The sequence below is a fragment of the Lynx rufus genome, unplaced genomic scaffold, assembly GCF_022079265.1.
Source record: "Lynx rufus isolate CCGP_SWC_20201006 ecotype Redwood Valley unplaced genomic scaffold, mLynRuf1.p SCAF_15, whole genome shotgun sequence".
In the NCBI taxonomy this organism is placed as follows: Eukaryota; Metazoa; Chordata; class Mammalia; order Carnivora; family Felidae; genus Lynx; species Lynx rufus.
Window position 1 is genome coordinate 60,895,010 of NW_025814829.1, and position 24,674 is coordinate 60,919,683.

At 60.7% G+C, this 24,674-nt stretch overlaps 1 protein-coding gene across 6 annotated transcripts; it reads right to left on the reverse strand.

The window, feature by feature from the left end:
* Positions 1-388: 388 nt before the first annotated feature.
* On the reverse strand, positions 389-22,239 carry PSEN2 (presenilin 2). 6 transcript variants are annotated; one of them, XM_047077131.1, is made up of 13 exons: positions 22,179-22,239; positions 16,539-16,621; positions 15,967-16,002; positions 11,484-11,644; positions 9,629-9,843; positions 8,791-8,932; positions 7,926-7,993; positions 6,809-7,029; positions 6,072-6,170; positions 3,662-3,745; positions 3,183-3,284; positions 2,364-2,482; positions 389-1,062 (listed from the first exon to the last, which is right to left on the reverse strand). In XM_047077131.1, the coding sequence occupies exons 4-13, from the start codon at positions 11,622-11,624 to the stop codon at positions 907-909; spliced, it is 1,347 nt and encodes a 448-aa protein (XP_046933087.1). In that variant the 5' UTR covers positions 11,625-11,644; positions 15,967-16,002; positions 16,539-16,621; positions 22,179-22,239; the 3' UTR covers positions 389-906. The 6 variants fall into 6 exon arrangements, with proteins under 6 accessions (XP_046933087.1, XP_046933083.1, XP_046933085.1 ...); XM_047077127.1 differs by having other exon boundaries at positions 8,791-8,983; XM_047077129.1 differs by lacking the exon at positions 15,967-16,002 and having other exon boundaries at positions 8,791-8,983.
* Between the last annotated feature and the right edge of the window lie 2,435 nt (positions 22,240-24,674).

A 24,674-nucleotide genomic window follows, 5' to 3' on the forward strand; every position in this document is an offset into this window, starting at 1 on the left:
CCTCACGGCACCCTGAGGTGGCCGCAGAAGGGATGACAGCGAGGTGGCCACAGAAGGGACGACAGCGGGGCTCTCGAGTGCGGCCCCAGGGCACACTGGTTCATCCAGGCACCGCACTGCCGGTCTTGGTGACAAGACAGCGGGGCCAGCGGGGGGTCTGCCCAGGGCCAGCAGCCCCGCACACGTCCGAGCTGCGGGCCGTCGGGCGCCCCTCGCCCCGCACACCCCAGCTGAGCAAGCTACCTGGAGAGATGACTGCACACGGGGCCGTTAGCCCCTCTCCTGGGTGCATCCTCCCTCCGAGCCGGGAGCACATGTCCTCCCGCGAGCGGCCACAAGACGCGTGGGGTGGGAGGGCTCGGCGCTTAGAAACGGACCGAATCCAGCATTCCAACAGGATTCACTTATTTATTGATTTTGATATTAAGCCACTTCACAGCAGTAACTGCCGGAGCAGGAACAGGACCCGGCTTCTAAAGGTAATAAAATAACAACGACGTCACAGACAGAAGCACTGGGGACATTCCACGCAGGGCACGCTGGCTTCCTTCTGCGGCCACAGCGGGCAGGTGCTCAGCGCCATCCCAGCACGGACTCCTGGTCCCTTCCTTCGCCTTGGCCCGCGGAGCACCCCAGGCTGTGGTGCCGGGCCAGGCGGCCTCGCCGCACCGTCCTCGTCCACACGGCCGTCCTCGGTCCCTCGGTCGGTGAGCCGTGCTCCGGCGACCAAACAACTAGCGCCAAAAAGTTGCTTCTTTCTCTTCGCCAAGTAAACACGACACTCCCTTCTCTTTCTCGTCAAGGAAAGAAAAGTCTCAGAGACATATGGCACTAGACTGGGACACTACGCGGGGGCACCCGTCACGACCTGCCCAGGGCCGCCAGCCCGTGGCGCCCGGCCCGCCATCAGATGTAGAGCTGATGCGAGGCCAAGGTGTCCATGAAAGGGCGCACCAGGTTGTCCGTGGAGAAGTAAAAGATGAGGCCGAAGGTGATGGAGATGGGGAGGGCAGGCAGCGCCTTCTTGAACACGGCCAGCAGCAGGAGGGTCAGACACAGACCCTGTGGGACACGGAGGGGAGGGGAGGGGAGGGGAGGTGGTGACCGCCAGTGCAGACGCGGGGCGGAGGTGGGGGCGGTTAGCGACGTCGGGCCCCCCGCCCAGGGCTCAGCACTGATGTGGGGCCCGCCAGACGACAGCCCGACCCCCCCTCTTCCCGGGTCCTCTCGAGGGCTCACCCCCGTGTCACACCCCGCGTGAGCCCGACTCCCAGAGCGGCCCTGCTCTACCAGACTCCAGCTACGGCGGTGACATGTGTGACCAGTGACAGAGGCCTCCCCTGGGGGACGTCTATTTATAAAGAACCAGATGAGGGGCGCCTGGGTGGCTCCGTCGGGTTAAGCGCCTGACTCTTGATTTCGGCTCAGGTCCTGATTTCACAGTGGGTGAGACGGAGCCCTGCACTGGGCTGTGCGAGGACAGCGCGCCAGCCTGCTCGGGATTCTCTCTCTCCCTCTCTCTCTCCGCCCCTCCCCCAATCTCCTTCTCTCTCAAGATAAATTTAAAAAAAAAATTCTAAAAAAAAAAAAGAGAGAACTGGACGAGCTCCACTGAAACGCCAGCGAGGGTCTCAGCAGCTGGCACCAGAGGGGCACCAAAGAAGCCACGTGACCCACGGCCTCAGAGGTGGGTGCCCATCCTGCCCTGCCCCTGCCCACGTGGGCTGTGGTCCAGGGAGGGGCGGGGCTTCAGGTCAGACAGTCCCGAGGTGGAGAAGCGTGGGGGTCCACTACCCCCCCACCCCCCGAACACACGCTGTGGACAGACAGAACCCCTTCACCTCACTGTGCCCCGCGACCCCCCCTTCACCAGGGCAGAGCTCGGGTATGCGCCACTCAGAGCCTCCGCCGCTCAGAGCTGCGGTCTCTCAGGACCTATCCCCCAGTATGGGTATCTGGCCACATTAAGGGACTCTAGGGACCCGCAAGCTTCTGGGGTTCAGAGCACCCCATGGTGTCTGGGGGGCATGGAGGCCATCAGAGACCAGAGCTCAAGTCACAGCCTGCCCCTCCCCCCCAGCTCTGTGCCGACGGGCACGGCCCGCAACTTCTTCCCGGTTCCGAGAACCTCAGCTCATCACCCCACCTCGCAGGCGTCGTGAGACCGCACGAGACTGGCCAAGCCCCTGGCACCACCGCGTGCCTGGTCGGTAACGCGGGAGCCCCTCAGCCAGGCCTCCCCTGCTCAGAGCCTCCCGTAAGCCCTGCCCGGCCCCGCGTCATCACTCCGCCCCTGCAAGGGACTCGGCACCTGAAAATCCCCCTGGGACCAGGGCCCGCCACGAAGTCCCCGGGCCACTCACAATGAGGATGGCCACAAAGCACGCCAGCGTCGTGTTCCAGTCGCCGCTGCCCGTGGCCGCCGCCTTGCCCACCAGCACGCTGTAGAAGATGAAGTCCCCCAGGCCGAGCTTCACGCCCCCTGTGCGGGGAAGACAGAGCGAGCCGGTCAGTGTCGGGAGCCCCAGACGGCAGATGTCAGCTCACAGCCCAGCCCCTCCACCGGATCCGGGGGCCCCGGGGGGCCCCAGTCCTGGCTGTCCCAGGACAGCAGCAGCCGGCAGGAAACCGGGCCCTCGGACGGGCTGACCTGCCGTCTGGGCTGTGAAAAAGCTGGCATTTCTGACAATTCGGGGCAGTGGCCCTCAGCTGAGTAAAAAAGAGCAAATATAACGTGCCGTGGGGGGTCGTCGGGAGGCCATAGGATTTAGGGCTGAGTTTAAGTTACACGTTTCTGTACGAAATCCCACCACCTTCGAGGACGCGTACGATGCCCAGAGTTCGTCGGGCGAGCCTTCCCCTTAACAGAGGAGCGTGGCTGCTAATTAGCTGACGTCTCACCGACAGTGAACGCGAGCTCGCGCATCGGCCGGTGCGCTTGTTAACAGGGTGAGCGCTCACCGCAGACGATAAAACCGTCTGACGAACGCACCTGCTGCCTCGTCTCCTCTCTCTCCCTCCTCCCAGCCACGGGGCTCTCTCCTCCAGCTGTCACTGCCGCTGCCGTCTCTGATGTGAAAGGGGGCTTCTCCCCACCACCCTCCCCTGCCTCCAGGGAGCCCGCCTCCACGCCCCGCCCGCACCCTGAGCCCACGCGGACCACCCGGGCACAGATGACTCACTTTCCTCCTCTTCCTCCAGGTCGTCCCCGGGGTAACCAGGCAGCGGGGGCTCAAAGACTTCGGGGTACGAGGGCTCCCCAAAACTGTCATAGGAGTCTTCCTCTGGGGGTCCGAGAACGTGACCGTCATTGCGCGAGGCAGGTGCACGGGAGAGAGACAAAAGTCCGGTCAGAGGGATCTGGGATCTGTGGGGAACCGGCCTGAGCCCGGGGCTCCCCTGCCCTCACCCCACTGGCCGGGCCAGCCCAGCCCTGAACGGAGAGGAACCTTCCGGCACACGCCCAAGGGAAGGGAAGGAGGCCAACGGGCTGAGGCACAGGCTGTAAGTCCCACCTGCTCCGTCCAGGAGGGGACTCTCCCCTCCTGCCCCCCACTCAGGGCGGGGGTGGGGGGTGGGGGGGGTGGGGAACAGGCCGGGCCGGGCGGGGTGCAGGGCAGCAGGCCCGGGCGACGAGAGGCTGCCAGCCTGCGACACTCACCCATCTCTGGGTCGTAGGGCAGCTGAAGGGCTCCCTGGGAGGAGGGGTCCAGCTTGGCCATGCCCACCGTCCACACCATGGCGGCTGGGGAAGGAGACAGGGGTGGGGGGTGCCTCAGGTGCTGCCGACTACAGCTCCCCCCGGGCCGGGGAGGCAGCGTCCCCAGGAGGCCCGCGTGGGACCCCCTCTTCCAGCCGGTACCGGCTTCCGCCCCTTGTGAGGAGGCCGCTGGGGGAGGGGCCCGGACACAGCCTTTCCTGGTCTTTTGGCGTGCGCGTGTGTGTGTCTCCTCACGAAACCGATGACAAGGTCAGCAGGGAACAGTCCGGGTAACCAGCGGTGTTTCCGTCTCATGGTGGCAAAACACGCGTCACGCACACGGTACCCGCGTCACCTCCGTTAACTGGACGCTTCCTTAGCGGGAGGGGTGTTCACGGGCCCGAGCTGTTCCTCTGCCGGCACTCTCGGTACCTCGAGCACCCCCGTGTCCCCTCATTTCCCTGTTCTAGTTCTAGGAATCTGGCCCCTTCAGATGGATCACGGCGGGGGCGGGGGGGGGGGGGTGGTGGTCACAGAATAGTTTCCTTTTTGTGACGGGCTGAATTCACTGGGCGAAGAGTCCTCGAGGATCATCCACGTGGCAGGTGTGAGAATCCCCTTCCTTTCAGGGGGCCGAACAGTAATCCGCGGTAGGGCGCCCCTCACCCGTCCTCCACATCTGTATGCGCGCACACCTCGCCGGCCCGCATCTGTACGTGCGCACCTCGTCCGCCCACATCTGTACGTGCACGCACCTCGTGCACCCGCATCTGTACGTGCGCACACCTTGCCCCGCCCACATCCGTACGTGCGCACCATGCCTCTTCCACCCACCCGACCCCCTCGGCTATTGGGCAGACGTCTGCTCGAGACCCTGCTTGTGCTCCCTGTGGCGTAAGTCCAGGGCGGGATCACTGGTTTGGGGGGGGGGGGGGGGAGGGAGGACTGCCTGTGTGCTCTCTCCCTCTCTGGCCCGGTTCACTCTCCCCGTGTGAACTCAAGTCCCACGAGTCCGTCCCCGTCTGGCCTACCTAGCCATGAGCATGCCTTTCCGGGAACATTCTCCACGGGGTGGAGTGGGGGGGGGGGGGGGGCGCCGTCTCCTCCCCCCCCGTGGCAGCCCCCGGCCCTTTCAAGGTTCAGATCCACAGCACTCTCACCACCCACACCGCGGCCACTGCAAACCTGCCTCCAAGATATCTCCAGACTCCACCCGCGCCTTACCACCTCTCCCGCTGCCCTGGGGCCGGCGCCCGCCCTCTCTCTTGGGGGGGGGGGTCATTCTGTCCCAGACCCGGCTCCACTTCCGCCCCTGACCCCATGCCTTCTGTTCTCCCTTCCCGCCACCGGTGCGATCCCACTCAAATGTAACGTCAGGTGGGTCTGAAACCTTCCAGGGGCCCACTCGGGAGGAAAAGCCATGTCCCCACCGTGGCCTGCGGGGCCCAGCACATCTGGACCTGCCCCTGCCCCCTTCTGCCCCCGCTGGCTCCGCTCCCAGCACCCCGGGCCTTCGCCTGGCGTTCTGTCCCCGGGTTTTCCCGAGGTAGGTCTCTGGTCAAATGTCACCTTATGACAGAGGCTTCTTTGACCACCTTCTGCAAGATAGCACCCCACTACCCTGAAGTGCTCAGGTCCCCCACCGAGTCATCTTTCCACCGAGCGCTCACCTCCTGACGTATTATCGCCTGCTTAGCTGCGGCCTCCCCTCCGGGAACGTGCGCCCCCAGAGCGCGGAGGCGGCGAACGCACGTCAGGGCACCGCCTCGGCCTTCTCGCACATGGTCTCTGCTCCTCCCAAGAGCGGGCCTAGAACGTGCTTTCACGCTGGGGACCACCTGCCCTGGCTCCCACCACAAGCTCCGTCCTGCCTTCGAGATCCCGCCCTGGCACTCGGCAGCCAGTCTGTAAAGTGTTCCTTCCCCACGAGGCCAGGGCACCACAAAGCAGGGACCCGACACACATCCGCTGAATCCATATAAACACCCAGATCCGTACCCGGCGGCCAGACGCGCACACTCCCGTGTCCCTTCCCTTCGGAGACTTTAACAGCCACGGAGCTGTCGAGGGAGCCCAGTGAAAAGCAAGTGCACCCTGCACCCCAGACCCCCGCCCTCACGAGCCCCTCTCCAAAGTACCCTCTCAGGGGGTGCCTGGGGGGCGCAGTCGGTTAAGCGTCCGACTTCGGCTCAGGTCATGATCTTGTGGTTCGTGAGTTCGAGCCCCGCGTCGGGCTCTGTGCTGACAGCTGGAGCCTGGAGCCTGCTTCGGATTCTGTGTCTCCCTCTCTGCCCCTCCCCTGCCCACGTGCTGTCTCTCTCTCTCTCTCTCTCTCTCTCTCTCTCTCTCTCTCTCAATAATAAATACTCACAGGAGTATATCAGGGCAGGGAATATGGGCTCGTTTCTCTCCTGGGCCGTTTCCACCAGCATTCTCAGTGGCCCTTTGGGGCAGAGCACAGCCACGAGATCTGGGAGAACAAAGACAGCCGGGACGTGTTACAAGTGACATTTATTCCCAAGCAGCCCCAGAGAGGAGCCGGCCTGCTAACACCGGGGCACAGGCGAGGCTCGGAGCATGTCCTGCGTGCCAGCTCCCAGCCCCCGGTTTCCAGCCATAACCCCGAGAGTCTGCGCTGGCTGAAGCCCAGAACGGGGTCTCAACAGGCAGACTGCAAACGAGGAATCGCCGTGTGGCTCGGGGACCCCGATGGCCGGCTTGCCATTCGACTTCCCTGAGCCTCGGATTCCTCACCCTCAGATGGAAGTCACGGCACCGGGGACAGAATCACACCGACGCTTGTTACACGGCAGCTAACGCTTTGGGTGCTCGGCATTTACAGGGTCCCGTGGCCGATCCCACGGCCGAGGACGTAGGAGCAAACCGCTTCCAGGGTGTCGCGAGCGCTCACCGGATGAGCGATTATCAGTGGCCACGTCAAGCGCCCGCGTCTCACGAAGGCGAGCCTCTCAGAGGGGAGACCACCCACCCAGCTTTCTTCGGGGAGGGGCACCTTTCAGCACCTGCCACTCGCGTGCACCAGTGAGGGGGACTCGACCCGGACGCAGCCCCCGCCCGCAGCCTCGAGGCCCGCCTGAGCCCGCCTACCGTACACAGAGATGGCACCCAGGATGACCCACGCGGACCACTCCGGAAGGTACTTGATGAACACCAGGGCCATGAGGGCGCTGATCATGATGAGGTAGGCTTGCTGCAGGACCAGGGGGCCCTTCCAGTGGATACACACCATGCCCACCGCCCCGAAGTTCCAGACCGTCAGGAACAGCGTGGGGTAGTCCATGGCCACGTTGTAGGTCTTGAGCACCTCCCTGCGCGACCAAGGGCCAGCCCGTGGGGCGGGGAACTCGGTGGAGAGACCACACCCAACCGGACACAGTTCGACACTCCCGGCTCCGCAACCATGAAGTCCCAGCCCGGGTTTTTCCAACCTCTGGCTTCACTCGCCAATCTCCCCTTCCCCGTTTCTGTGAGCCCCACGACCACCCACTTGAAGTATTTTCCGGAACGAGGTGGGGAATGTATACCAACGTCTCATCCTTGGACTGGCTCCCGTAAACGTGTGCCGGCACAGCCTGGAGGACCCCGTGCCCAGGAAAAAGGTCCTTGGCAGAGGGTTTTCCCCTGTCCCTCCAGTCCCTTTGGGCCCCCGGGTCAGGCTGAGAGCCCAAATCGAGGGCAAGAGAGCACATCACTTTTCCCACGAACGAGGAAGCACCCAGGCCTGGCCCAAAGTGGAGAATGTAAACTTTAAGGGATTTATATCCCTCTTGGGTTCACAGAAATGGTCCTCCGTGCTCATTTGTTTTAAATCAGCAACCGGGGGCGCCTGGATGGTTCAGTCGGCCGAGCGTCCGACTCTTGATTTCAGCTCAGGTCCTGATCCCAGGTCGTGGGCTTGAGCCCCTTTTGGAGCCTGCTTAAGATTCTCTCTCTCCCTCTCTCTCTGCCCCTGCCCCTGCCCCCTGCTCACTCACGTTCTTTCTCTCTCTCTCTCTCTCAAATAAATCTAAATCATCCATCAGGAACCAGGTAGGGACGGAGAGGCTTGCCGAGAGCGCCACTGGCGCATGTCGAGGCCACGGGAGGAGGGGCCGGAGGCCTGGCTGTAGGAGCGGCGACACGGGCGAGCGAGAGTCTGGAGTCTGCTGGGCACCCCTCCCCGCCCCGGTCCTCGAGGAGCCTGCTGCCCGCGGGGGGCACTTACCCGAGGTAGATGTAGGTGAAGAGGAAAAGCAGCATCAGCGAGGACATGATCAACCAGCCGTGTATAAACTAGACAACAGAAACGGGCAGAATGACCACGGGCCCCCAGCTTCTCGGGACTGACCCCCAAGCCTCCGAATCTTCGTTAGGCCCCTCTGGGACTACGCTGGAAGGCACCGGGTGGCCGTGTGACAGATTGAGGGGGCAAAGAAATTCACGGAGTTCGCTCAAGGTCACCCGGCAGGTGGATGGGGTGAAAAATCCCTCAGGTCCAAGCAGCCAGACCCCTGTTCCCTCACGGAGACACAGGACGTGCTGGACAACTGTCACCTATAGGCGTGGCCCTAGGCTCCGGGGAGGCAGCCAGCGGGGTTCCCGACCATGGCGAGGGCCGTCAGCCGATACACACATAAACGTATTGACAGGTAGTCACAAGGGCTACGGAGAAGAAAACGGCAGGACAAAGGGACGGGAGACTCCCTGGGACGATGCCTGTGCGATGGGGCCTCTGCTCGTCCGCTACCCCCTGGGCCCCGGCTGCAGCCACAGGGCGCGCCCGTCAGCACGACCCCTGCACACCCAGCCCAGGGGGAACCGGGAAGGGCAAATAAACCTGCCGGGGAGGCGAGGGGCGGGGTGAAGGGAGCCTGAAACCGAACATCTCGCTTCTCCCAACACTGCGGGGAGGGACCCGGGCAGGTGGGATTCTGAGTCCGATCAAAGGACGGTGACGGCGGGCAGGCAGTGCGGGGCGGGGCGAAAACCGGCTTCTGCTCTGCAGCGGGCCACGCCGCCGGCCACAGGCGGCTCCGCGAGCGGTGCGGGGCCGGCGGGCAGGACGGGGCGGCCGCAGGCCGGGCACTCACCTTGTAGCAGCGGTATTTGTAGAGCACGACCAAGAAGATGGTCATGGCCACAATGACACTGATCATGATGAGGGTGTTGAGCACGGAGTTGAGGAGGCGCTGGCCCACGGAGGGCGTGTCCTCGGTGAATGGTGTGTAGATGCTGAGGGAGACGGCGGGCTGCAGACTCTGCTCCCTGCCTGCTCCATAGGGCCTGCCCACGAGCCACCCAACCTCAGCCTGGTGCCCGAGACCCAGGGGGCAAGGAAGGGGCCCCCCCAGGCCTCCCCCTCCCCCAGACCCACCCCGCGGCCCGTCCCCCAGACGCCTCCTCCCCCACCGCCCAGGGCTCCTCCCCCTCCCCAGGCTCCCCCTCCCCGAGCCCTCCCCACTCCTGTTGGCCAGGGCACCCGCAAACACCCACCCCAGCCCAGGGCTCACTGGCCGCTTCCCCCACCCCACCTGACACAGGCCAGCAGCTGCACTGGGGAGGCCCTCCGCCGGCCCCTCGCCCTGGCCCTGTCCACCCGGGGCTGCCCGCTGAGGGCCCCACCTGCTCTGGGGCCCCAGCCTGCCACCCCTGACCAGCCTGGGGGGGGGGGCCTTCCCCCTCTGCTCCTCTCTTTGAAAAAAACACCCAAAATGAAAGGTAAGCTCCCGAACTAAAAACAGTAACAAGGTTTAAAGGAGGCAGTCGGAAACCCCAGAGGAGCGACAGCCCCAGAGGAGCGGGTGAAGAGCAGAGGCGGGCCTCTCGCTGCCGCCCCTCTGTGCTCTTTTGACTGCAATGATCGAAACCTCCCTCGAGAGGCTGCAGGTGCCGTGAACCCGACCCCCCCCCCCCTGTTCCCCGACTTACAGCTGTCCGTTCTTCTCCGTGTAGAAGCGCACGGACTTGATGGTGGCCACCACCACGATCATGCACAGCGTCACCGGCACGAACAGCATGATCACGTGCTTCGCCCCGTATTTCAGGGTCAGCTCCTCCTCCAGGCCTGACGGCTGCCCGGGGACCCCCCCGCAGACGTAGTGGTCAGGGTCCTCGTCAAAGTCGTCCTCGCTATCCTGGCCTCTCTGTGGAAAGCCGCCGGGTGAGGGCCACGGGATGCCCCGGCGCTGGCCTGCCGACGTAGCGCACGGGCGTCTTGTGACAGGAAGCCAGGAGTTTTAATGCTGCCTCGCGGAGGTTAAGGACCAGCTAGATGCAGGAGTGGGGCTGCGCTTTTGAAAGGTTTACGAGGACATCTAGGGAAGACCCGGGGCCAGCACTCACCACCAAAAATGCGGGAAAGGGACCACAGCAGCCACAGAAGAGGGCGGGCTGCAGGCCCAGGACGCGTGGCTAGTGGACCCGGAGCATGTCTAAGCATCGCCACCCCCCCCCTCAGTCCAGGGACTCAGATGCCACTCTGTTCTGGTCCAGTGGCCGTACTGACTCGGGAGGCCGGCCAGGTGACAGAGGAGGAAGAAATGAAACGTTCCTGGTGGACAAACCACACTCTAGAACCGTCAGCGCACGTGGGGACTCTCTTTGATGGTAAGACACTGGGAATTTGCAGAGGAGGAACTTACTCTGGACTCCTGCCACCCTCCCCACCCCCCCCACCCCCGCAGGAGGGCAGGACGCCCGCAGACGCTGGCCCGAGCCCCTGCAAGAATTTCTGTTTGGAAACCGTGCGGATTCAGGGTCATCTGCGGCCTTGTTCGTTGATTAACCGCCAAAGACAAAACCAAGGGAAACAAAAATTCAAAATGACTATGGCTTCAGTATCAGCTCTTTGCGGAGAGAATTCCAAGCCAGGCGCTCAGCTGAGAAGAAACGGAAAAGCCTAGACGAATGGGCATGGAGACAACTAAAATGCACGAAAGCCCCGGGAGACAAGGCGAAGGGGCCGTAAGGGTGGCCCCGCGGTGGCCTTGAGCTGGCAGAGCTCAGAGGAGGGAAAAAAGGAGCTTTGACTTCAGCAGCGGGTCTGAGGCTGGCTGGAAGGGGAAATCCTGCGTTTTAAACACTGTAAGGGGCAAAACGGAGAAGGGGTTTCGGGCAAATTCAGACGTCGTTTTGCCCTGATGGAGAGGGAGGTGGTGAGGTTGGGAGGCTCTCCCCCAGAACACGCCCCCCCCCCCCCCGTGATGTTATAATCTCCTGCCCCGTGGGCTGCAGACGACATCAGAGCATCTGTGCCCCGCACCCACCCCCCCACACACAAATTCACACGTTGGACCCTAAACCCCAATGTGATAGCACTTGTAGGAGGACCTTTGGGAGGTGACCAGGTGACCTCATCCCGATGGGATGAGGGCCCTTATAAAGCCCTGCCCAGAGCTCCCCAGCACCCCCTCCCCCCATTGCTGGATTTGCCAGCACCTGAGCTCGCACTTCCCAGCCCCCTGAACAGTGAGGAAGACGTTGCTGTTGTTGATAAGCCCCCACTCTATGATACCCCGGCCCCTACCCTCCACAGTGCCTCCTGCCCCCCTCTGCCTGTGCTAAGGAAGGGGAGCCTGCGCTCCTGGGACCGGGGGGGACAGAACCATGCAGCCCGAGGCAGACTGTGGGCCCCGAGGCCGACCAGGGCCCACCGTGTGACCGTGTGACCAATCCTCACCTACACGGTCCCCGCCCTCCCGCGTCGGGGCGCGTGGGTTCCAGCCTCGAGGTCCAGGAACCCGGGGGCTGGGTTCGAGGCCTGTGGCCGCCGGCGATTACCTACCCACTGGTCGGCACCCTCTCCGTCCTCCAAGCCCTGCCTGTCCTCCTGGCAGCAGCGTGGCGGGGGGCTCTCGGCCGACATCAGGGACGCCCTCTCGTCACACACTTCCTCCTCGCTGTCAGAGGCCATGAACGTGAGCATGGCCCTGCCTCGGGAAGCGCCTGCAAAACGGAGCACAGGGGGCCTCGCTCCAGCTTCCTGCAGGGCCAAGGCAGCAGAGGGCTGGGGGTGTGGCCTGAGGACCCGGACGCGGGTCCTGCCTGACAACCGCCCAGGACATGTGTGTCCAGTGGCTTCCCAGGGGCCGCCTGCGTGGCTGGCACAGACCCTCGGGGGAACGGCCCGAGGAGATCCAGGCCACGGGTGAAACACCCCACGACAAAAGTCGAGGCCACTCCAAACCGCACGCTCGTTCGTCCGATCAACAAACATCCACTGAGCACTGACACTGTGACATCAACCATAAGCCTGCTGGGCTCCGTGGACGTGAAGATGAACAAGAAACACTACCGTCATCCAAAAACAAAACAAACAAACCAACTCGGGGCTCGGCCAGTGGAGCCGTCCGACCCTTGATTTCGGCTCAGGTCATGATCTCAGTTTCCTGGTTTCGAGCCCCACCTCGGGCCCTGAGCCGACAGTGTGCAGCCTGCTTGGGACTCTCCCTCCTCCCCTCTCTCGGCCCTCCCCTGCTTGTGCTCTCGCTCTCTCTCAAATAAGCTTTAAGAAACATCACTGGAAAAAGAAAAAAAAAAAAAAAGACCAACCATCATCCAATGTGACCGGTTACATAACCTAAGTGTTCACCAAGAGGTACAGAAACCCAAAGGAGGGAGTCAACCTCAGAGATCAGGAACGTCTTCTAAAGAAGCCACCAGCCCAGACGGAGACAGAATGTTCCAGGTGGGAGGAAGGGCAGACGGCGCGAAGAAGGAACGTGCCAGTCAGGGCCGTGGAGGTGTGAGGGCCTCCTGTGCCACGTGAGGGGGTGTCCGGCCCCCCGGGAGACAACGGCGGGAGGTGGACAGACACTGACTCACGGGCAGCGGGGTGGATGCCCGTGAGGGGACCGGACCCCGAGAGGGCTGGGAGGACGCCAGTCAGCACTGGATGTGGGGGAGAAACACAGGATAGAGTCCAAGATAGCAGCCAGGCAGGGAGCCCCGGGCAGGGGACAAGCCCACCTCAGGGAAAGACAGAGTCTGGTCCAGGAACCGGTTGGAAAGGGTCAGGGAGGGGCATCTGGGGGGCTCAGTCGGTTAAGTGCCCGACTTCGGCCCAGGTCACGATCTCGCGGTCCGTGGGTTCGAGCCCCGCGTCAGGCTCTGTGCTGACAGCTCAGAGCCTGGAGCCTGCTTCGGATTCTGTGTCTCCCTCTCTCTCTGCCCCTCCCCTGTTCACACTCTGTGTTTCTCTCTCTCTCAAAAATAAATAAACATTAAAAAAAAGGGGGAGGGTCTGGGGCGCAGGGGAGCCGCAAGACCACGCAGGATGGGCATGTGCATGTGTACGTGTGTGTGTGTGTGTGTGTGTGTGTGTGTGTGTGTGTGTATGTGTGTGTCTGAGAGACAGGAAGTACAGCTGAGGGCAGGACCTCAGGGAAGGCCAGGCCGGAGAGTCTACACAGCAGGGATGCCTGCCCCCACCTCACTGTGCTGTCCCCAGCCAGAGTGTCCTTACAGCAGCAGGACGGGAAGCCAGCGCGGCAGAAGGGCCTAGAAGAGTGTCAGACAACCCCTGGTGGACCAGGCTGTCCCTGCCTCCCCCTGGGCAGGCCTGCTCTCCCACCGACGCCCCCAGAGGCCGTGGGAACGCTGAGAGTGCACGCGACCGTGCGGTTGCCCCCGGAATGTGTGATTTCCAAACAAAGCAGGTGCCTTCTACCGTCAGCCAGCTCTGCCCTATTTGAAGCCGGCGACGGGGGGCCTGTGGCCCAGGTGACTCCTGAGGGGACCCCACCTCCATCCCCCACCTGCGGGCACAAGGCAGAGCCCACACCCCTCCCGGGCCAGCCTCCCGAGGCTTCACGATGAGCCAGCTCCCCTGACCCAGGGCAGACAGACAAAGACCACGTGACTTCACTCACAAGCAGACTTTAAGAGACAGAACAATCGAACATACAAAGAAACCGGCCTTAAACCCGGGGCCCGACAGGGGGTTGCTGGGGGGAGGGGCGAACAGGTGAAGGGGAGTAAGGGACAGTGGACGGGAGGCACACTGAGACACGTACGGAATTGTCGAATCGCCACAGTATACACCCGGGGCTGATATTACACCGCCCTTCCATTATACTTCCATAATAAAGAAAAACAAAAGCTCTAGCAGCAGAGGAACAGAAGCGCCAGAACAGGGAGGGGCGAGCTTCTGCAGTCAAGATCAAGATCGAGATCGGGAGAGGTTGCCCCCCTCCCAGGGAGGGGCAAGGGCTGAGGCCAGCGGGGATGGGCCAGCCAAGGCTTCTGGGCAGAAGCAGGTGTCCACAGTGAGCTTTACGAAAGCAGTGTCCCAGCAGCACCCTCGAGAGGTGGGGGGCTCCTCCCGCTTCGCTGCAAGCCCCCCCTCCCCGACACCAGCCTCAGCTCAGGGTCACAGGAGGGGGACTAGACCCGGGCACCAGCCCCGTCTGGGGGAGGGACACGGCTCAGCAGCCCCAGCACGCTGCAGGGCCTGGGAGGTTTCAGGCTTCGTTCCTTCGTGTGTGGTGACGAAAGACACCGTCTGGTACAGGTCTGGGGGGGAGGGGGCACCTCAAAGTCCTCCCCCTGCGAGTCTCGGTGTCCAAATCCTGAACAAACAGCAGCTTGGACCCGGCAGCTGTCATCACCCATGGCAGCAGCCGTGAGTTCAGTCTCACGCAGGGAGGGGCACCCGAGACGAGAGCTGGTGGCATCTTCCCAGGCTAGATCATGACACCCCGTCCGGAGCAGGGCCGCGGGTGGGATGGGCACGACACGGCATTTCCCGGCAGTCACTTCTAGGGGTGTGAGTTAGCAATACGGTCTCCCTCCTCTTCCTCCCAGGCCCCCCGGGGTGCCTGTGACTGGTCTGAGCAGGGGCTGGAGGGACAGACCTAGGGTCCCCGCATGCAGAGCATCACAGAAGGCAGGGGGCAATCTCAGCCTTGAGAACCACAGCAGCCGCAGCATCGTGGGGGCGGGAGGAGGGGAAATGTACAGAGAACAGAGACGCTTCTTCAAAGGAGAAGGGGAGTTGCTTGGGGAGGGTGAGGACAGAGAGGCGGGGACCAAGTCCTGGGGTGCCTGGGGGCTCAGTCGGTTAAGCGTCTGACTCTAGATTTCAGCTCAGGTCGTGATCTCACAGTTCATGGGTTTGAACCCCGCATCGGGCTCTGCGCTGACGGTGTGTAACCTGCTTAGGATCCTCTTTCTCTCTCTCTGCCCCTGTCCCGCGCTATCTCAAAATAAGCATTAAGAAAAAAAGGTCCTTCCAATTTCCATTTCTTCAGCCAGTGGCCAGCAGCTGGCAAGACATTCCCCAGAGAGCATTTCTGCCCCAGCGTTGCCCTGCTGTCGGGCAGGCTGTCAGAGCTAATTCAGGTGTGGCACCCTCACTGGAAAGCAAATGCTCCCTGGGCAGATTCCTCCCTAATCCAGCTCTTTAAATGGCTCTTTAAATTCCTCCCAAGCCTTCCCTGAAGCCGGGCCCAAGACCCCCAGGAGCGCAGGCCCTGAGGGGCTCCCTCGGCTGTCAGAGCAGGGGGTCTATCTAATCACAACCTTCTGGGCCTGGTGGCCAGGGGTCACAGGTGAGGTGCCTCTCAGAGCCCTCAACACCTGACAGAGGACGCAGGACTCGGGAAGGTGCTGCTTCTCAAAGTGGCCCAGGCCACCTGGGGCAGGGGTGGGGGGACACTGAGCACAATGACCGGGGAGCCGGGCACTGCTGTTCGTCCCCATTTCACAGTTGAGGAAACAGGGTCTCAAAGTCACCCTGAGACGGTTCAAAGTCACCCTGAACCCAGCAGTCAGGGTCTGCACTCTGAACACCGTGCTAGACCACTTATTGGAAGTGTGGATCCCCAGCTCCGTTCCGACCAAAGGTCCGGGGGTCTGCACTTTGAGACGGCCGCTGGGTGACCGTAGGCTGCAGTCAGACCTTCCCTGGGGCCGCCGGGCCCTGGAACCCAAGCCCAGCTGCCCCCGGGCCCCCAGCGCAGGGATCCAGTCCACCTCTCTGTCCCTGTCCCCTGGCGCGGCTCAGTCGGGAGTGAAAGAAGGAACAATGCCTTCTCCTGAAAACCGTCCGACCAGAGGGCGGCTGGGGAAGCAGAGGGACAGCCACTCGCAGGACCAGGAAAGCGGCATGGGGAGAAGGCAGTTCCCAGCGGAGAAAGTGCCCAAGCGTTTGCCCACCGGGGACAAGAACGGGGGAAAAAGTGGCCTCAAAACACCTCCAGCACCGCCAACGGGACCGGCCTTTCTGAAGGCAGTAGAGATCGAAAGCTTTAAAAAAACATCCATACCTTTTGGTCCTGAAATGCCACTTCTCAGAATTTGTCCTAAGAAAATAATAAAAGATTTCCATAAAGACCTGTTTGCTGTGGATGTTTCTCACCGTAAAAACACCGACATGCCAGGAACGCTGTCCTGTGACATGTCCATCTGGTGAGGTTTATCCCACGACTGCTTAAAACGTCACTCCAGAGAACAGTTCACAACAGGAAACAACGCGACAGGAAACCCCAGGTAATAGACACGAAACTTCATACACAACCATCTGAATTTTCTCAGAAAGCGAACGTATTTGAAGGACTGGCCAGATACAGCACAAGACACCAAACGCGGTTACCTGTGGATGCGGAGACCGTGGGTCACTCCGCGTTTTCCTGCATCTCCCACACCTCTTACACACATGGATCGTCTGTGGTTTTATTTAAGCCCTTAATTTTTCAGTGGGAAATACCAAATAGCAACACCAAGACGGACTTCCTTCCCGTCTGCGCTCTCCTGCGTCCCCTCGCTGGACTGGGGTGCGGGGCGGGGGGCAGGTGGACCCCGGGGTCACTGTCCTCCTCCTCGGAGCCCCCCTTTTTACCTGGCTCCTGGAGAACACAGCAGCAGGGAGACACTCCTCCGGTTTCTCAGTCGGAACTGAAGCCTGATGCAACTCTGAAATCCCTGGAGGGAAAATCACCATCACCACCCAAATGTACGCGGTTCAACAACCTTTACACTCGGTATTTGTGCACATCAGAGCGCCGGTGACGTCAAAAACAACCGGCCTGGGAGGCTGACTCCAGCAGGCGGGGGTGGGGCCGATCGGCTCTCCCGCTGGTGGCAGAGTCCTACCAGCCACATAGCAACCAGCCCTCCGCGCAGGAGGAGGGGGCCGAGGAAGGCGCAGAGGGCGGACGGGAATGGGGGGGCAGCCCTTCCCAGGGACCGAGCCACCGGAGGATACAAAACCCACACGCCCCGGAGGAGCCACCGAAGCCACCGCTTCCGCCCATTAATAGCTGAACGGGATCGAAAAGCTGAATTAGCCAAACCAGGGGAGTCTGACCCAGAGACTTCCCCCAACGTGCCTGTGTCAGCAGCTCCTGCGATTATCGAGGAAACCAGGAAACCCGGTGACCCGGCTTCCTCGACCTTCTTTCCATCGCAGAGACATGTGAAGGCTCTGACCTTAAAACGGGAGGCCAGGGGAGCTCAGTAGGAAAGAAGACTGTAAAACGCCATCGTAAACACCAGTGCCTCGCTGGAGAAAGAAAGGAGTAGAGCACTGCTCCCAAAGCAGATGGGGGCCGACTGCGTTTACCACTGATGCGGCTGCGGAGACAGGTCAGGGTCCTGGTACCTGCCGTCTTTCTGCAGGAGGCCTAACCAGCCAAGGAGCCCTCTCCTTCAGAGAGGGTGGCGCGGGTCTAAACGGACCACTTTCTGTGGTCACGAGGCTGCCTCCCGGCACTCCCACGACTGCCCGGAGGCTCTCGCCTTATACCAGGGCAGGGTTTACCAGGGAGAGAAAATTCCCTTAGAAGCCCCCACACCTTCCCTGCCTGCCTGTCCCCGCTGGCCCTGGGCAACTGACCAGGTATTTGGCCCTGGCTGACCGTCATCCATCTGTCCATCCACCCCAGCCCTTACCGTGACGCACGTCACTTGCCGGAAGGTTCTCCCAACACCGGGAGGCAGCCTCGGCCAGCGTCCCGTAGGGACCCAGATCAGAGGCCGCAGGGGACCCTGACGGGGCCTCCTGAACCTCGACCCAGGCTCTGTTATTTACCTCTGCCTGCCCTTTTCTGCCCAGAACTGTCTAGGCCCCATGAAGCTTTCTCTTGTGTCGTGAAGCAGCCTGGGAAGGGGGCAGTTTGGGGAAAGGGGGAGAGGTCATGGCCCTAACATGCCACCTTTGAGTAAGACCCAGGAAAAAAAGGTTATGTTTTAAACAAGCAGCAGCAATCCGATCACCGAGCTGTGGGATGTGAACCGCACACTCCCTGGCCGCGCAGCCTCAGACAACTTAACGTCACACGGCCGTCCCCTCTTCTGGAACAAACAGAACAGGCACACCTCGGGAGAGTGACATGGAAAAGTAGAGATAACGTGTGAGGTGACTGGCACAGAGCAGGTGTTCGGCCAATAGCCGTTACAATGAAGATGAAAAGGAGGGGCACAGATAGAGCGAGAGGGGACAGAGAAGCTGCTGACGCCCCCCCCCCCCCCCGCCCCGCGGAAAGCTACGGATGTGCTAAACCACCAGGCAAAAGGGTCGTCACCAAGGTCACCCTTCACCCAGGCCCCAGGGAGACACCGTTTCCACCTAGCCCCAGCCCCGGGCACTCTGACAACATGAGCAACTTGTCAAAGGACAGGGCACGTCCACGGGACCGATGCCAGAGCTGGCAAGGACCTTAAAGGCCATCCGGTCAGTGCCCTATTTTGTACTCCGGAAACTGAAACCCAGAGGGACAAAAGGCACGGCTGAAGTGCCATGACCAGAGCCACAGCGGCAATTCGGGTCTCGGGCCGGCCGACCCGAAGTACTCTGAGGCCTGCACACTCGGGGCGTGGCCGAGAGCTGTGGTCACACAGGCGGCCAGCACAGCACCCCACGTGGGCTCTCTGGGGGCACCCCCATACTTAAAAGGTACGTGCCTTTGCCACGGGCAGGTGTGTGTCTTTACCACCCAGCTTCTCCGAAACACCGGCGAGAGGTCACAAATGCCTCCTGGCCACTGACTCACTCAGTCCCTCTCCTGCCCCCAACCCCACAACGCCAGCCTGGAGGCCTCTTCTGCTACTGGGGCTCCGCATGGGTGGAGGAGGGCCGGGAGGGGGGCCGGGGGTGGGGACTCCCATGTGGGCGTGGCCTGGGGGGCAGGAGCCAGAACACTGCTTCCAGGGGTCAATTCAAAAGGGAAAGTGAGAGGGGCTCCTGGCTGGCTGACTCTTGATCTCAGCTCAGGTCATGATCTCACGGTTCGTGGGTTCGAGCCCCGCGTCGGGCTCTGCGCTGACAGCCGGAGCCTGGAGCCCGCTTCCGATTCTGTCTCTCCCCCCCCTCTCTCTCTCTCTCTCAAAAATAAATGAGTACACATTTCAAAAAAGGGAAAGTGAGAAAGCGCCCTGCAGCACCAGTGAATTAACCAGCGACACTCACGTGCTCTGTGTGCCTCCAACCTGATTTACCAAGAATACTCCTGAGGCGAAAATTCTGGAGACCTGACGTTAACAGGAAAAACAGAATACAAACCTTCAACTCCAGCTTCCTGCCTCTGATGCTTTAATAAACGAACACATGGGCGTGCGTGGAGTGCTGTGAGGAAAGGCATCTGACAGCGGTGATCTCTGGGCTGAGAGCTGATGGGTGACTCTTTAAAAAATATTTCCTGAATTTTCTAGAGCAAACACGTGTTCCTTTTACCTCTACCAAGTCAAGACTTTTCTGGTCAAGGTACAGCAGAAAGGTGAGTGCCCTTTCCAATTTTCTTCCCGTGCTCCAGAAGACCCCATTTTTGGCAAAGACGAGCCAGCCTCCTGGCGTCCCAGGCACTGAAGACGCTGGACAAAAATGATCTCCTCCCTGACGTCTGGTCTTTCCCGAAGAGTGACTGGAACTTTCTCTTTCCCCAGACTTTACCACGGCAGCCTCGCCATCCCCAGGCCTGGAGGCCGACGCTGATTACCCTGAAGCCCATGCCCGATCGGACCAGCTCAAGGTGAGGAGAACTTTCCAGGCCCTGGCCAGAGACAGCCTGTGCCAGCCTCGGAGCCCTGACATTCCTTCCCTCAACCCTCCCCCAGCCACCGGAGTCGGGGAACAGGTGGAAATACTTGCAGAAACACGGGTTGTCCTGCCAGTCGCCAACTAAACAGTGTCCAAAAGTCAGAGCAACAGCTGAGAACGAGCCAACGATGTCTTCCGTAGAAACACGCATGTGACACCCTCCCCCCCCCCCCATGCACACTGCTTTGGTCTCTTTAAACAAATTATTTTTTTTCTTTTGCTCTGTCAGGTAGTTACTAATAGAGAGCACAAAAAAACGTCCTGGGCAGTTGGGGCGCCCGGGCGGCTCAGTCGGTTAAGTGTCCAACCTCGGCTCAGGTCATGATTTCGGGGCTCGTGAGTTTGAGCCCCGCATCGGGCTCTGTGCTGACAGCTCGGAGCCTGGCGCCTGCTTCCGTTCTGGGTCTCCCTCTCTCTCTGCCCCCTCCCTGCTCACTCTGTCTTCCTCAAAAATAAAATAAACATTAAAAAATAATAGTAATAAAAACAGAAAAAAGAAATGTCCTGGGCAATAGTGCAGGAATACGGGGGCAGGGGGTGCATGTGGGAACCTCCTGTGCAAAAACTCGAGAGTTAAAGACCCAGCCAGCTGGGTTCAAATCCCAGGTGGCTTAACTCCCCGAACCTGTTTCCCGTTCTCTAGAGGGTAAAAGTAATAGCGACTTCAGTGTGATGGGAGGTGTAAAGAGGTCTGTGGTAACCACTGTCCCCAAAGAGCTTTTTCTCGTATATGACAAACCCACGAAGTAAGACATGTTATGTCACGATCATCATGGGTAACTCAGAGGCCAAGGTAGGGGGAGTCTCTCATTTGGCAGACCCCCCCCCCACCGGGTGTGCAGTGGGGCTGTGAACAGCCATCCGGGAGCTGAGGGGAGGGGTGACAGGCATGGTGACCGGCACCAGGCCTCCTGTGAGTGGCAGCCTGCGGCCGGGCCCTTTCTTATCCCGCTCCTTCTCAAACAGATAGGATCCGGGCGTCTGTCTCCTGTGCACGCAGCGAGTAAGACTACTGACTTAGTGCACACCTACTTCCACACCAAGCCTCCAGAATTTTCCCTGGAAACCTGAAACAGCGTCTATCCCACTCTGCAAAAACGCTCCACCAAAGCCCCACCCCGGTCCAGCCCCTGGCCTAAAGGTGCCCTCACCCACCTGAGGAATGAACCTGGACAGCCAGCCCGCCAGCTCTGAGCTGGCGCCAGGACCCACCCCCCTGCCGCTTCACCAGCGGGGCCCAGGACACACAGCTGTTGACACACCTCCCCGATCCCACCAGGCCACCTTCACACGGAGGGAAACCTGAGCCTCCCACACCTGAAGCAGCTTATCCAGAGCCTTTAATTACTGCTGAAGGTCCTGGCGGCCAGCACCGGAGGCTCAGGCGTCTACAGAACGGACATCAAGGGCGTGGGTACCAGAAGCCCGGGTCTGTCGGGAGGGGGGACAGGCTGGGAAGCCCAGGCTGCCGATTCTGAGCCAGGCTGGCTCTGCAATTGCTGTGGACGGGGTGCTATCTCCATGCGTAAATGGGGGTGCTGTCGGCCCACCGACCAACGGTTCACCCCTTAGAAAGGGACACCCATTAATTCAATACACAGGAGCCCTTCATCCAGCTGTCAAAGGGCTGAGGCCCGGTGCCAGGGCTGGACAGCAGAGCGAGACGCCAGACAACGGGTTCTAAGCCTGGCTCTGCGCTATCCTACCTGGGTGGCCTTGGGCAGTCACGTTAGCTGTGTGGGCTGAGTTGTTTCATCGATAAAATTGGGGGCGGGGACTAGCCTCTGTGTCAGGCTCCTTCAGCTTCAAAAGCTTGATTCTGGGAGTCTCCCCACGGCTGTAAGAGCCTGATAAAAACAGCCAAGCACCCCAGCACCGAGGACCTCGATCGCGGTTCCAGGCCCCACCTGCGGTCGGTTCCTCCCCCGGGCGGGAAGACCCTCGCCTCCCCCTGCCCCGTGACGCAGAGCTCGGGGCCCGGTGCCGCAGGCCCACCGGACCGGGCGCCAAGGCGGTCCGAGCGCGGGGACAACGCCGGGCCCGCGCCTCCCAGACCCACGTGCGCTGCTCCTTTAAATGCCCGACCCTTCGGCACCCCGCGCCGCGCCCACCCCCAGCGGCCCGGGCGGCGGGGAGGCGCACGCAGCCCGGCGCAGGCCGAGGCCTGGGGTCCGCTCCCCGCGCTCCGCCCACCCCCGAGGTCCCGGCCGGGCCCCGCCGCCGCTCCCCTGCGCGCTCCCCTCTGCGCTCCCGCGCCGGCCGCAGAGGCCGGACCCGGCGCGCGCACGGACCGCGAGCAGCTCAGCCCGGGCAGGGGCGGCCGCGACCCGCCGCGGCGAGGAGCGTGCGGGAGTCTGCGCCCGGTCTGCGGGTGGAGGCTGCACCCGGGCCGTCCGACGGCGCGACACCCGGCCCGGCCCGCGCGCCCCGGCCCCGCCCGCTCACCTGCTCGGCCGCGGCGCTCCGGCGCTGTTTACGCGGCTGGCCGAGCGCCCGTCGGCCCGGGCCCTGGCGCCGGCGCAGACTCCGCCCCCAGCCCGCTCCCAGCCCCCCTGGCTCCGCCCCCGGTTCCTCCCCGGCTCCGGGCCGCCCCCAGCGCCGGCCTCGGCCCCGCCCCCGGCCCGGCCCCGGCCTTGCCTCCACCCCGGACTCTGGCTCCGCCCCCGGCTCCGGCCCGGGCCTCTGCTCGCCCCCCTGAGCCGCCCCCGTTTCCTCCCCGGCTCCGGCTCCGCCCCCGGCTCCGGCCGGGGCCCTGGCTCGCCCCGCCCCCGGGCCCGCCCTCTTCCCCCCCCCCCCCACCCCGGAGCCTGGCGCGCTGGAGGCGGAGGTGGGGTTCTCGGGGCACGCCGGGGGCCGGCCTGCCGGGGTGGCGCCGTGGGGATGCCGAGGTATAACCTGGCATAGGACAGGGCGCTGACCTTAGGAGTGACGGGAAGACCTGTGATCTCACAGGGGTCTGGCAGCTCTGCGGGGACCTTAGCTCATTTGCTCGAGGGGTATCTTTCCTTGTGGTGTTAGGTCCCCGCATCTCCCCCTTCCGCCCTCCCAACCCCCGCCCCGGCATTACTCACAATAAGGGAGCACTAGTGGCCTGGGGTGAGCTAACATCCTGAGAATTTTCCTGCTCTGTTTTCTAGAGCCTCAGAGCCACCAGGAGCTCTAGACAAAATTGTTGGGGGATGATGATACGGCTACCGATGACCCGAGAATTGGCCTAAGAATTCTGGATTTGGGGGTCCACAGGGTGAGCTGAGATTGTCCATACTGTCACATTTCTGAGTGGCTTCCTTTTTTTGAATGTTTATTTATTTACTTCGAGGGGGGAGGAGCAGAGAGGGAGGGAGAGAACCCCAAAATGGCTCCATCCCACAACCGTGGCATCATGACTTGAACCAAAATCAAGAGTCCTGCCACTCAACCCACTGAGCCGCCCAGGCACCCCTCATTTTTGTAAGTTAGGGTAAAATTCGCATAATATTACATTACCCTTTTTAAAGTGTACAATTGCGGAGGGGCGCCTGGGTGGCTCAGTTGGTTAAGCCTCTGACTCTTGATCTGGCTCAGGTCATGATTTCATGGTGGGATCCAATCCCAAGTACCACTCCATGCTCAGCATGAGATTCTGTCTCTCTCTGCCCCTCTCCCCTGCTTATGCACTCTCTCAAATAGAGAAATAATAATAAAATAAAAATAAATAAGTTTAAAGTGTACAATGGCATTTAGTACATTCACAGTGTTGTGAAATCCCAGCCACCTCCTAGTTCCAAAATCTTTCCATCACTCCCAAAACCTCCCGCTTGTTATTTAGTTTCTTCTGATCCCCCCCTCCCCCAGTCTCTGGCAACCACCAAGCTACTTTTATCTCCGTGGATTTATCTATGGATTTATTTATTTTGACATTTCAAAAAATTGAATCATACGGTATGTGACCTTTTGGGTCTGGCCTCTTTCGTTAGCATAATGTTTTCAAGATTCATCCACGTTGTGGTATCTATTTGCCTTCATTCCTTTTTACGGCTAAACAATATTCTAGTGTGTGTATGTGCCAGTATTTGTTTATCCATCCATTCGGTAATGGACATCTGGGCTGTTTCCTCCTTTTGGTTATGGTCAGTCGTGCTACTGTAAACGTGTGTACATATATTTGAGTACCTTTTTCAGTTATTTTGGGTACATACCTAGGAGTTGAATTTCTGGATCATATGGAAATTCTATGTGTAACTTTTTTTTGCGGGGCTTGAACTCATGACCCTGAGATCAAGACCTGAGATGACATCAAGAGTCGGATGCTTAACCAACCTCTATGTTTAACTTTTTGAGGAACCACCAAACTGTTTTCTGCAGAGGATGAACCATTTTACCTTCCCACCAGCAATCGATAGAGTGTTCCGGTTTCTCCATACCATCCAATGCTGTTATTTTTTTATTTAGACAATAATAGAATAATAATTATCATCATCATCATTATTATTGCCTTCCTAGTGCATATGAAGGGGTACCTCATTCTGGTACCACCGTTAATTAGTGGTGGTGACCGTCTTTCGTGTGCTTGTTGGGAGAAACATCTAATAGAAAACATCTAATAGAAACGTCTATTCAAGTCCTTTGCCCGTTTTTAAATTGGGTTATCTTTTTGTTGTGGAGCTGTATGAGTTCTTTCCCTAACTGGATACCAGCTCCCTATCAGATAAACAGTTTGCAAATATTTTCTCCCATTCCTCGGGTTGTCTTTTCTGACTTTCTGATAATGTCCTTTACTGCACAAATGCCTTTAGTTTTTATTAAGTCCAGGGGATCGATTTTTTTTTCTTTCCTTGCTTGTGCAGTGTCATGTCTAACAGTCTGTCATCAAACCCAAAGTCATGAACTTTTATCTCTATATTTTCTTCTAAGAGTTTTATAAGAGCACTTGTATTTCGGTGGTTGATCCATTTTGATTTA